We start from the raw sequence: 13,982 nt of genomic DNA, 5'->3' as shown, positions 1-13,982 counted from the left end.
CCGATCGGGTTGGAATCCAATCGCCGATCGTGTACCGGAATGAGGGTGATTATTTCTAATGGAATATTTTTGACAAACCTTTTTCCTACGAATTCCAGTTTGTATAACCATGCATACTTTTATTGCAGTGTAGGTTTGTGTTCTTGCTTTTTCTCATAGGAATATTTCGCTGGAAATGCAATGGTGTGCTTGAATGTGTAGTTTTAACGAGTCCTGTCAAATGTCACGCTGAATGCTCGCGTAAACTTTCATTTGTAAACATCTTGCTCCAATCCACATTGTTGTGCACCGCCGTAGAGTCGCATGCTCAGTTTGAATAAATTGTTTCAATTTCGTTAGATCGTTCAGTGGCACATATAGAAGCAGATTCCTCAATACAATGGCAAATGTGGACGATTTATTCGATCTGTTCGAGGCAGGAGATAATGAAGAGGACGATAGCGGAAACGTTCCAATAGTAGTCGATGGGAAATCCACTGAAGAAAATTCTGCCGAATCAGAAACTTGCAAAGAGTACGCTGTTTGTTGCCTTTTAACTGGTCAGGGCTATTGAAACAAGAATAACTATTATTGCAGAGAACCTGGTGGAACGAAGCGAGAGATTGAGGTCAGCGATGACGAGGATATGGGAGTGAATGAGCCGAACAAGCGAACCAAAATTGAGTCGCTCCTGGATGATATCAAGTAAGTTAATTCATACAGCAATCGGAAATTAGTAACATTTTCACTCTTTTAGTTTGGACAACATTGAATCTCGCATCAAGGTGCACACGATTCAATCGCCCGAAGCATGCACACATGAGGTAGCAGTTTATCCCGACCAAAAATACATGCCCCTTGTACCTTCAACTGGTAAGCCATCAAAAGAATATCCTTTCGTACTGGATCCTTTCCAGAAGGAGGCGATCCTGTGCATCGAAAACCAACAATCGGTTCTTGTGTCCGCGCACACTTCTGCCGGCAAAACGGTAGTCGCTGAGTATGCCATTGCAAAATCGCTGGCTGAGAAACAACGAGTCATCTACACGACTCCGATCAAGGCGTTATCCAATCAGAAGTACCGAGAGTTTCACGAGGAATTCAAAGATGTTGGGTTGGTCACGGGTGATGTCACGATAAACCCGTCGGCTTCCTGTCTGATTATGACAACCGAGATTCTAAGGAACATGCTCTATCGTGGCTCGGAGATTATGCGTGAGGTCGGGTGGGTGATTTTCGATGAAATCCACTACATGAGGGATAAGGAACGTGGAGTGGTTTGGGAGGAAACACTCATTTTATTACCGGATAATGTGCACTACGTGTTTCTCTCGGCCACCATTCCGAACGCCCGCCAATTCGCAGAATGGGTTTGTCACATCCATAAACAGCCCTGCCATGTGGTTTACACGGACTACCGACCAACTCCGTTGCAACATTATCTGTTCCCTGTCGGGGGAGACGGAATCCATCTGGTCGTCGATGAGAAAGGGACGTTCAAAGAGGATAACTTCAACACGGCTATGGCTGTGCTGCAGAATGCCGGTGATGCTGCCAAGGGTGACCAGAAGGGCAAGAAAGGTGGACTGAAGGCGACCAATTCGGGCGAGACAAACATTTTCAAGATTGTGAAAATGATCATGGAGAGAAACTTTGCTCCGGTTATTATATTCTCCTTCAGCAAAAAGGATTGCGAGGTTTATGCGATGCAAATGTCCAAACTTGATTTTAATTCTACGACCGAAAAGAAGCTCGTCGATGAAGTTTTTAACAACGCGATGGATGTGCTGAGCGAGGAGGATAGACAGCTTCCGCAGGTTAGTAAAATCACGGGTGATTGCAGATTCATGTTTGAATACTCCCCATTTGTACAACTATTACGAAAGCGACACCTTCAATTGTTTTATTGGAAATAGTGACTGGCGTTGGTTAAAAAAATGCGTAAGACCCACGTACTTTCGAAATATGTATTTTGAATAGTTTTTTATTCTATTTGGGCTATATTCGGTTGCGGATTAGGTTCTTCACGAAGAAAATTGCGATGATCAACTTCCGTAGAAAGCATAGTCAGACACAACCAAAGCTCAAATTTTTGGGAAAAACTATCACTCGTTCCATGTCTGTAAAGGACACCTTTTATATAAATCGAGTCGATAAGAATATTGCTTGTTAGCTCTATTTCACTATTGTGAATACTGAGCAAAGTCCATAGCATCGACCGAGTGAAAACTATATATTTTTTTTTATTCGCCAACAGGCTCGAAGCTCCAATGGTAGCCTTAGTATCTGAATTAGCTTTACATAAATATTCTTACATTAAATTTGCATTGCCTCAGTAAGTTGTTCAAAGTCAAGGTCTAAAAAACATTATAAATTTACGCTTAATACAATACAAGTTAAAGTCAAACATAGAGACTACACGGTTGAAAATGCGTAGCAGGTTCGTAACAGCGCCGCAAGCACCGTAGTTCGTTCGGCGGGTTAGAAACCAGTGAAGTGCTGCACTCCGACGCTGCCTTGGACGAGCCAGAAGATTGGTCCTTTGGAGAATGGCAGGACAGTCGATTCTTGACTTTAAAACATGAGATATCACCATGGCTCGGGCAGTGTTCCTACGCACTTCCAGAGTGTCTAAGTTGATAAACTGACAGCGACTTTCATAGCTGGGCAGACTATACGGATTTCGCCATGGCAGTAAACGCAGAGCGGATAAACCGTCGTCGCACGTTTTCGATGCGGTACACACTGTTCTGGAAGTACGGGTTCCTGACGGCAGAGAAATACTTCAGTATGGAGCGAACGAGGCCATAGTAAATAGTTTTCAGTCAGTAAATGTCTGTGAATGATTTTGTCGTTGAAAGAATGAAAGATGATGTCTCGATGTCTTGTTTACAATATATTTATCATGTATTCCTTGTATTTAAGTTTTGTATCCAGAAGCACACCAAGGTCGTTAACGCACTTCACGTGAGGTAGAAAAAAGTTTGACAGCCGGTAATGGAAGAAGTTCGGATTCCGTTTCCTTGCAAACGACACGACTGAGCATTTACTGAGATTCAGTATAATCCTATTACTATTATCTCGCACCTAGCTGCAAAGGAATCCAGTTGCATTTGGAGGAATATGGCGTCATCGATCGATATGATGTGGCTAAAGATTTTCATGTTTTTTTTTCCAAAATAGGTATATATTTTTATTAAGGCTCATATGGCGTCAGCCTGACAGGGCCGGGAGTTCAATATTTCGACAATGTTTGCCTTCCTACTATGTTAGTAATATTAGGCTGTCAAAAAAGTCCTGCGGTATTTCCGCGAGGTGTCGTTGTAAGCGCGTAGTTCTAGTTGTATTCATTGTATCGAGTCATACTATGGCTTGTTGGAAAGGTATTTTTGCGGGCTATAATATAGTCCTTGACAGTGTTTTGTTTGGTTAAGTCGTTCGTGAGTTATAGTGTCGCAAATATGGAGCAAAATAAAGAGAAAATCCGACATATCTTACAGTACTACTATGACAAAGGCAAAAATGCATCTCAAGCTGCCAATAAAATTTGTGCAGTTTATGGACCCGATACAGTTTCCATTTCCACCGCACAACGATGGTTTCAACGTTTTCGTTCTGGTGTAGAGGTCGTCGAAGATGCGCCACGCTCCGGAAGTCCTGTCGTCGAAAATTGCGACAAAATCACTGAATTAGCCGAGAATGAACGGCATAGTAGCAGCCGTAGCATCGGCCAAGAGCTGGGGATAAGTCATCAAACCGTTATTAACCATTTGAAGAAGCTTGGATTCACAAAGAAGCTCGATGTATGGGTGCCACACACGATGACGCAAAAAAACATCTTTGACCGTATCGACGCATGTGAATCGCTGCTGAATCGCAACAAAATCGACCCGTTTCTGAAGCGGATGGTGACTGGCGATGAAAAGTGAGTCACTTACGACAACGTGAAGCGCAAACGGTCGTGGTCGAAGCCCGCTGAAGCGGCTCAGACGGTGACCAAGCCCTCATTAACGGCCAGGAAGGTTCTGCTGTGTGTTTGGTGGGATTGTCAAGGAATAATCTATTATGAGCTGCTTCCCTATGGCCAAACGCTCAATTCGGACCTGTTCTGCCAACAACTGGACCGCTAGAAGGTAGCACTCATGAAGAAGAGGCCATCTTTGATAAACAGAGGCCGCATTGTCTTCCATCAGGACAACGCCAGGCCACACACTTCTTTGGTGACGCGCCAGAAGCTCCGGGAGCTCGGATGTGAGGTTCTTTTGCATCCGCCGTATAGTCCGGACCTTGCACCAAGTGACTACCACCTGTTTTTGGCCATGGCGAACGAGCTAGGTAGTCAGAAGTTAGCCACAAAAGAGGCCTGTGAAAATTGGCTATCCGAGTTTTTTGCCAATAAGGAAGCGAGCTTCTATAACAGGGGTATTATGAAGTTGGCATCTCGTTGGGAACAAGTCATCGAACAAAACGGCGCATATTTGACTTAAAACAGATGATTGTAACTAAGGCCCTGATTCTCGAATACACTACGAATACACTTCACGGTGGAAACGGTATGAAACGCATTCGCGATGACAACGGTACGGTGTAGGTGATTATTTCTAACGGTAGGGTGCGAGATTAGTTTCCCACTAAATTTATCATTATAATATCAAATTATCTTCAGATGAAATTTTTGTATGGGATTATTATACCACATGAAGAAAACAAAGTTTTCCACTCACATTGAATACCAGTTTGATACGAAGAAGATAATTTTCATTAATGATTTTTTATTTGAAAATTGCTCATTCTGCCTGAAAACTCATCACTATCTTCGACACTTCACTAACTCGTAAAACGTAGTTCAATGGCGTGCCGTTATTGTCGTTTCCACCGTGAAGTGTATTCGAGAATCAGGACCTAATTTTATGAACAGAATCATCAGCTCGTGGAGAGTTGCCATGAGCGGTACAATCCTCAGCTCTTGGTGAATGATCAGTGGGCTGCACAACCTTCGGCCGTGTATCTGTAAAGAGTATGTGTATGTATTGCCGCGAATGTGGAATGTGGAAAAATTGGTTATAAGCAATTTGCCTTTCAAAAAGTGTGCCTTCTGAAGCGCCCACCTTAGCTAGCGATTCCGCTTTCTCATTTCCCGGAATCGAGCAATGAGAGGGAACCCATGCTAAGGTAATCTTGAATAATTTTTCGACCAAAACACTCGATAGATGTCTTATTCTTGTTAGGAAATAAGATGAGCGTTTATCAACTTTCATTGAGCGGATTGCCTCTGCTGAGCTGAGTCTGTCAGAAAAAATAAAATAGGGGTCGATGGGCAATGTATAAATGATCTCTAGTGCGTAGTATATCGCACCCAGTTCAGCGACATACACGGAACAAGGATCTTTGAGGCACTGGAATTTTCATTGAAGATGCCGAAGCCAGTTGACCCGTCTATGTATGAACCGTCAGTAAAGAACATTTTATCAGATCTAACTTTCCCATATTTTTTCGTAAATATCGACGGAATAACATTGGATCGTAGGTGATCTTGGATTCCATGGATTTTTTGTCGCATGGACAGATAAAAAATTACAGAGGAATTGCAAAAGTATGGGAAGCAAACTTGGTTGGAGATGCCCGGTGAAGGGTGCACTTCATGGGTAAGGTACTCATGGTATAAAGACATAAAACTTGACTGAGGAGTCAGTTGGAGTAGATTTTCGAAGTTATCAATCACCAATGGATTCATGATCTTGCAACGGATGAGAAATTTGTAGGATAATTCTGTAAACCGAAGAGTAAGCGGGGGTACTCCTGCCAAGACTTCGAGACTCATCGTATGCCCATGGCTATACGCAAGCAACGATATTGTATCCTCTCCAGCTTGAGAATTTAAACCCTGGAAGCTGATCGGAAGCAAAAACTGCCATATTCTAACACTGATAATATCGTTGTTTTGTACAACTGAATCAGGTCTCCTGGATGGGCACCCCACCATGTTCCGGTTATTGTTTGGAGAAAATTGATTCTTTGCTGGCATTTCTGTTTCAAATACGGAATGTGTCTCCCCCAGGTACACTTAGAACCAAAATATACACCCAGGTATTTGAAAAACATAGAGTGTTGGATCGTTCTGCCGGATAGGTGAAACTGGAATTGGGTGGGTTCATGCTTCCTAGAAAAAACGACCATTGCAGTGTTCTCCATAGACAATTCAATACCCAGCTTGAGGGCCCACGTGAACAGATTGTTCAGGGTATCTTGCAACGACTTTTGCAGAACGACGGGATTAATACCCGTGATGGAAATAACTCCATCGTCTGCAAGTTGTCTCAGCGTGCAGTCTCTAGTTAGACAATCATCCATACCATTGACGTAAACACTGTTCAAGAGGGGGCTTAGGCAGGAGCCTTGGAGACGAGGAGATTTCGAGCTGCCATGAGGGAAAATCATGTGCTTTTCTGAATTATTCAGAATTGGTGAAAGTCCACGATTATGAAGCTTCTCTGAGAGAATTTCCATGGAAACTGAATCAAATGCCCCTTTGATATCCAGGAAAATAGAAGCCATTTGTTCTTTACGAGCAAATGCAATTTGAATTTCAGAAGATAGCAGCGCGAGACAATCATTTGTCCCTTTACCCCGGCGGAAGCCAAACAGCGTATTTCACAGCAAATTGTTCGCTTCGACCCACTTGTCCAAACGAAGTAGAATCATTTTCTCTAACAATTTACGAATACAGGATAACATTGCAATCGGCCTATACGAGTTGTGATCGCAAGCCGGCTTGTTGGGTTTTCGTATGGCTATCACTCTACAGTCATGCGGGACAATATTCAGCTCCAGAAACTTGTTGAACAAGTTCAGCAAACGCTGTTTTGCCAAGTCGGGAAGATTCTTCAACAAGTTGAATTTAATCTTGTCCGACCCCGGAGCTGAATTGTTCCATGAGAGAAGTGCAATTGAGAATTCTACCATCGAAAAATTCTCATAATCGCTTTGGAGCGGTATATCGCGTACGATGTGTTGTGCAGGGGCAGAACCGGGGCAAACCTTAAAACGGTCAGAGTATTCCTCACTTTCGTTTGTATGGTTCCAGCCACGCATTCTCCTAGCCGTATTCCAAGGAGTGCTAATAGCGGCCTCGATAAACCATTCACGATTTTCCGCCAATATCCACGCTTTTTGACGTAGGACTACGTCTTACATTAAGGGTGCCAAATCAGAAGACAGGTCACGTTTCTATGAAATAAAGTTAACGTTAAAAACTATTTTTGCTGCGAACGGATTTTAACGATTTGCATACCAATCGAATCGGAAACTTCCTAAGATTTGTTTGATATGCTATACATTACAATACCATATTCTGTATATGGTTTAAATTGATGAAAATTGGAAGCATTCCCATTTTCCCATACATTTGTTCTGTCCATTTGTGTGCTTTCCCGAACAGAGCTGTCTATAACGAGCAACTTATGCAGCCGCTAAAATAGATACGGTCGGAGACGAACGAATCGTTAAAGTCTCCGTAAATAGAAGAAGAAGAATAATAGAAACAACGAAGGGGAATAGCATAAAAGGAATATTTGCGAAGTAAGTAAGATGTCGCTAGCGTATAAGTATTCCATCTCCTCAGTATTCTTAGAATCTTTCTGTGCCCGAAACAACAAAGGTCGCTTATTTTGCTCGTTTTGTGTTTTATGTTGCCCCTCGAGTTGTGAACGCTTGCGAATATTTCACTTGAAGTTTATCGCTGCAACTGTGTGCATTTGTAAGACGCGTGTTTGATGCTTGTTGAATGGCGATGCACGGAAGATGCCTCTCGTTAAATACTCAGTGCAATGCGTGCATTGATATAAAGAAACAAATTGCGACATATGACCAATTAGTGTTTTGTTCTAGAAAAAGCAAGAAAGAATCGTTGTTTCTCGAAATGATTCTACGAAACCACGCAAGCTATTAAACCTTTTCAGGGTTCCCGGAACTTTTTACTAAAGAGTTATTTACGAACTTTCGACGTGTTCGCAAATAATATCCGAAATGATAAACCAATAATGTTAAAAGAAAGATTGCCTAGCCCTACGTCCTAAGTGGTCGTGTCTCGGATACAACCCCTCGAATTTTTTGCTTTAATCAAACCTTCTAGCTTGGCTTTTAGAGCTTAGTACATTCGAAACCATTCCACTAATCCAGTTTTCCTGAATTTTTTGAAAGCGGATGATGTTTCAAGGTAGACTATTGAACACTCCTTGTCCCACCAAAGTGATGGAGGACGACGTCGGAAAGTGGTAGCAGGAACACGATTCTTTTGAGCTTGAGGTGAGCTTTCCTAAATCAAACTCGATATAAAATTATACTCTTCGAGTGGAGGAAGTTCATGCATTGAAACAAGTGCTTCAGATATTATTTCTGCAAATTTTCTCCAGTCAATATTTTTCGTGAGGTCATACGCAATATCGACTGACTCACGAGAACCTGATTCATTGGCGATCGATAAAATCATTGATAGGTGATCACTACCGTGGGGATCTTGGATTACCTTTCACGTGCAATCCATGGATAACGAAGAAGAGCAAAGCGATATGCTTACCCGTGCAGGAAGGTTCTGTCAATTTGAAGTTGTCGCACAGATCATAAATCAAAGGGGCACGGTTGTCATCGTAGAGTGATCCCCATGCTGTTTCATGGGGGTTGAAGTCACCTAAGATTAGCCGCGGCTCCGGAAATGCCTCGATGATATAAAAAAAACTGATGGCGGCCTACCATCGTTCGGGGAGGAATATATATCGAGGCAATGTAGACGTCTTTGCCATTGATTTGTGTCTGGCAAGCGACCATTTCAATGCTCGTCATCGATGGGAGAGTGACTATAGAAGGAGTGACATTTTTTAGTCCCCAATAATACGCCACCAAACGAGTCATTTCGATCGAGGCGAATCGTGTTGAAATCGTGGAAATTCAGCTCGTCGGCTGAGGAAAGCCATGTTTCACAGAGAGAAAATACATCACAGTTAAAACTATGAATTGAAAATTTAAATTGATCTAGTTTAGGGATGATGCTTCAGCAATTCCACTGTATTACAGTGATCAAATCCTTGACCTCTTGCACTGAATCAGGCATCGAGGGAAATGAACGCTGCTAAAAAAACACATTTTTCTTTCAAAAATGTTCTCACAATCGGAAGCAAGCATAATATTATGGACCTTGGTTAGGAAGCGCAAGCAAACCAGATTGTGGCTGTTGCCCCGACCGCGAAAATGGAACAGACGGGTTGGATGCTGCTCCGGGAAGTGCTGAGGACCCCTGGTGCATAGAAGAACCGCGTAAACCAGGAGGTACTTGCTTAGGTCTATTCTCAGCACGTGCGATTTGAGGTTTCATTCCAACTTGGGAAGTTTCGGTCTTCTTTCTGGGGAGTGATGGAAAAGAAGTAATTTTCCTTTTCCTGATAGCACCCTGCGATGTACCGGAACTTCCTGCATTGGGAGCGTCAGCAACAGGCTCGTCGTTCTGCAGAATGAAGTAGGGATTGTCCTGAGTTGTTGGAACCGAACCCTTAAGCATTTCTGCATAAGTCCGCTTGGAACGTTCCTTTAAGGAACGCTTGGTTTTTTACCCTTGTTGTTTGTACACCGGGCATTGGATAAGATCATGAGGAGTCCCGCCGCAATGAAGAAACTTGCGCTCTTTCGCGCAAGGATTCTCATAAGGCTTTCTCCACAATCTGCGCAACGTTTTTTATTGCAACAATAGGCGGCCATGTGACCGAGTTGCATACATTTTTTGCATTTCATTATCTGGGGTACAAACAACCGAACAGGTAAACGAAGTGCCGAAAGCTTGTGCGATTGAGAACATTTTTGTCATTTTTATGTGACACAGATTTCAGTCGATCGCATGCAAGAATCTTCACAGTTTTGAGTGAGGAGTTCTTGAAGAGACCGACACCATCGAGTATCTCTTTTCGGGTCAAATCCTTTTCATGTATAACACCGTCTATTTCAATGTCGAAACAGGGTACGTAAACGCGATATTCAATCGCAAAGAGATCACAGCGCGTTATTTTATTCGCTCGGGTCCTGCTGGAGACGACAACACGTAATTTGTCTGGCCCCATCCGAGTAATCTGGGCAACATCGGAAAAATTCTGTGTTATTTCTTTGGAGATACGAATGACGTTAAGAGGTTTGGATTTTCGTCTAAAGTATACAATGAATGGGCCTTTGGAACCCTCAGGGTATTCTTTTAAAGTCCTGTTTTTCGTCAGTTTCCTTATTTTCAGAGCTTTCTATCTCGTATGGAGAATTTTCCCCCTCAACTTCTGTTTCATCCTCCTGCTCTTCAGGAGGAGGTTCATTATCAGATATATTCTTTGGCGTCGATGCCCTCTGCCCTATTAATAAAATAGAAAAAGTAGACAACTGTTCGATATGAACAGAAAATAATAATTTGAAAAATAAAAATTAGTAAAAAATACCGTATTTCTATATTAGGTGAGTTGCAAATTATATTTATTTCAATTTTTTTATTGTATAAAATTTGGAAATGAAAAAAGTTCCAATAATAGTTCAAAGGTGTTGTAAGAAAAATGAACACCCCTATTGCCAACGCTTGCCGATTTGGTAAACACAAAGTTGAACAATGGTGTAAATCGTGCACTGAAGCTGGATGGAATGATGGAAGATCAAAGGAGATCCTAAAGGCTGATTTAGACGATGCCAGTCAGCGCGCTAGTTGAAGTATCCAGTGAATAGAGAACAGACACTCTGTTCAAGTTAGAGGCCAATTACTTGTTCGATACTGGTACAAGTAACTTGAACAGAGTGTCTGTTCTCTGTTCACTGGATACTTCAACTAGAGCGCTGACTGGCATCGTCTAGATCAGCCTTAACTTTCGAACCACTGAACCGATTCAGATGATCGGCATATCGAATTGAAGCCAATAAGCTAGCCTTTTATGAAAAAGTATTTAAATTGCAAAAGCAATGGATTTTATTTTCTTGAATATATTTTGTAGCCTGTTTTCATGGCTTTGGATTAGAGGGCGCTATATTTTTAAATATTTTTCTTGAAAGCTGAGGATTTTTTACATCACGGCTTACAGAGACAAGGTTAGCTACTCCGGATCAGTCATTTTTTAGTGACGTCATCTGAGTCGTTGAAGTAAACAATGTGTTCTTATTTTTTATTTTTCGTGCTTTGTAAGTTTGTGCGTTGATAATATAGTTGATTATATTTAACACCATGAATAATTTGATAAAACATTTATCCACAAAGAACATAATTCTCGGTTTTTCGGAAAGCGAAAGAATCTCTTTTTTGGCCCGATAATGTCATTTTCATAATTTATACACCCGCTCACAGCGCATTGAACCATTTTCGATTTTTCATTTCAGGAACATTTACGCGTAAGTCGGAAAACAAAATACAACTGGCGACTGTTTACACTGACAATTTGGATGACGTCATCAAAAAAAATGTTTACTCGCTAAAGAACTAGCCTTGTCTATGTAAGCCGTGTTTTTACATAACATATCTCGATTTCGGAGATGCTATTTTTTTTCGTTTTTGAGACATGATTTTTTAAGTTCATTAGGCTAGCTCATTGGCTTAAATCTGATATGTCGACCATCTAAATCGATTCAGTGGTTCAAAAGTAATGAATTTTAAAAAAAAAGTTATTTTTGGGAAAAAGTGAAAAAATTGATTTTTCGAACCCCCCTAAAATGGAAATGGGCACCCTAATAAAAAAATAAAAAAATACAGGTCTAATGTTTTGCGAAGAAGAACAAAGTTACCAATTTTGACGAAAATCTGAGAACCACTATATCGGTTTGGAATGGAATGGCTGTATAATGAAGAAGTAATTTCTGGCACATAGTGGGGAGCCTATCGTTAAGATATAGATTTGTAATTGATCTCTCTGTGATGGAGTCTAGTGTATATTTCAGAATTGGCGATTTGGCGACTCACTGCGCGGTAATTGTCCGCGAGTAAGCTGCTTTCATGTTATTAACAGTATTCTAAAGCTAAAATTGTAAAGAAAAAGAATTTGACTCAGCAAAATACAATGGGTTTTGATGAGACAATTTCTGTTTCTTCACTGAACGTTTCTTACTGAACACCTTTTTCTTTTTCAGGTCGAAAACGTTCTGCCACTCCTGCGGCGGGGAATAGGAATTCATCATGGTGGACTGCTTCCGATTCTGAAGGAAACTATCGAAATTCTTTTCGGCGAGGGTTTAATCAAAGCACTGTTCGCTACGGAAACTTTCGCCATGGGACTGAACATGCCTGCTCGCACGGTCTTGTTCACTGGACCGCGAAAATTCGACGGAAAGGACTTCCGCTGGGTTACGTCCGGTGAGTACATTCAGATGTCGGGACGCGCTGGCCGTCGTGGATTAGACGACAAGGGTATTGTGATACTGATGATTGATGAGGCAGTTTCCCCAGCCATTGGCAAAGAGATAGTGCAGGGGAAGCCGGATCCGATCAATTCTGCGTTCCACTTAACTTACAATATGGTGCTGAATTTGCTGAGAGTGGAGGAAATAAATCCGGAGTACATGTTGGAGAGATCTTTCTTCCAGTTCCAGAACCAATCGTCGATACCGGACATTTACAAGAAAGTACAACTGCGACAGAAGGAGCTCGAGAATGTTCACATCAAAGACGAACAGTCGATTGTATCCTATCATCACGTCAGAGAACAGCTGGATACCCTAGGAAAACAATTCCGAGGATACATAACGAAACCAACTTATTTAGTCCCCTTCCTCCAACCGGGTCGAATGATAAAAATCCAGTCGGATGAGGGGGAATTCGAGTGGGGCATTGTGGTTAATTTTAAAAAAGAGACAGGTGACGCAAAGAGCAATCCACTGAAGTCCGAGATGAAGCTTATAATCGATGTTTTGTTGCACGTGGATGATGCTTTCGAGAAGGAAGGCATTCCAAAACCATGTCCATCCAACAAACGTGGTTCGGTTGAGGTGGTTCCAGTATTGCACACCCTCGTTCATCGAATAAGTTCTCTTCGTGTGCACCATCCGACTGATTTACGTCCTGCCGACAACAGGCGATCGGTTCTTAAGACAATCAACGAGGTGAAGAAACGATTTCCACAAGGACCTCCTTTGCTGAACCCCGTGAATGACATGCACATCAAAGAGAAAGACTTCCAAATCATCGTTGATATGATTGACAAGTTCGAGAAGCGATTGTTCTCTCATCCTCTGCACGAATCTGCCGAGCTGGATAAGCTTTACACAAAATACATGGAGAAGCTTGAAATAGAAAGTCAGTTGAAGCAGGAGAAAAATGCTCTTCGTGAGGCGAAGAATCTTCTGCATATGGAGGAACTCAAGCATCGAAAGCGGGTGCTTCGTCGATTGGGATATTGTACTACGGCAGATGTAATCGAATTCAAGGGACGAGTAGCCTGCGAACTTAGCTGTGCCGATGAGCTTCTTCTAACGGAAATGATATTTAATGGAACTTTCACAAACCTGACTACCGCGCAAGCTTGCGCTCTGCTATCTTGCTTTGTTTGTGACGAGAAGAGCACTGAAATTCCTGCGGCTACCGAGGAACTTTCCGGACCCCTCCGTCAGATGCAGGATCTTGCTCGGCGAATAGCGAAAGTTTCGAACGAATGTAAAGTTGAGCTGGACGAAGAACGATACGTCGAATCGTTCAAACCTTTTTTGATGGACGTGGTGCTGGCATGGTGCAAGGGGGCTTCTTTCCTGCAGCTCTGCAAAATGACGGACATCTTCGAAGGCTCGATCATCCGCTGTATGCGGCGATTGGAAGAGTTGCTGCGCCAGATGGTGCAGGCATCGAAAACCATAGGAAATACCGATTTGGAAAACAAATTCTCCGAAGCGATACGAGTGCTGAAAAGGGATATCGTGTTTGCCGCATCTTTGTACCTATAATGCTGGTAATGGGTGCTATAGGTATAGATCGAGTTGTTCAAAGAAAATTCAAATAAAAAGCAAATGAAATTGTA

The 13,982-nt window shown here is 42.2% G+C and overlaps 1 protein-coding gene across 1 annotated transcript; it reads left to right on the top strand.

Annotated features, from left to right (window-relative positions):
• The first annotated feature begins 231 nt into the window (after positions 1-231).
• Positions 232-13,982, top strand: LOC129775665 (exosome RNA helicase MTR4). The gene is made up of 4 exons (XM_055780656.1): positions 232-513; positions 577-684; positions 737-1,796; positions 12,106-13,982. The coding sequence occupies exons 1-4, from the start codon at positions 380-382 to the stop codon at positions 13,906-13,908; spliced, it is 3,105 nt and encodes a 1,034-aa protein (XP_055636631.1). The 5' UTR covers positions 232-379; the 3' UTR covers positions 13,909-13,982.

This window comes from Toxorhynchites rutilus, chromosome 3 (genome assembly GCF_029784135.1).
Source record: "Toxorhynchites rutilus septentrionalis strain SRP chromosome 3, ASM2978413v1, whole genome shotgun sequence".
Lineage (NCBI taxonomy): Eukaryota > Metazoa > Arthropoda > Insecta > Diptera > Culicidae > Toxorhynchites > Toxorhynchites rutilus.
This window is presented reverse-complemented; position numbering and strand designations above follow the sequence as displayed.

Excerpts from the sequence above, each read along its gene's own strand:
- LOC129775665 (XM_055780656.1), top strand. The coding sequence starts at position 380 with ATGGCAAATGTGGACGATTTATTCGATCTGTTCGAGGCAGGAGATAAT. Across the intron at positions 685-736 it reads TCGCTCCTGGATGATATCAA|TTTGGACAACATTGAATCTC; the intron begins GTAAGTTAATTC and ends TCACTCTTTTAG. Across the intron at positions 1,797-12,105 it reads AGGATAGACAGCTTCCGCAG|GTCGAAAACGTTCTGCCACT; the intron begins GTTAGTAAAATC and ends TTTCTTTTTCAG.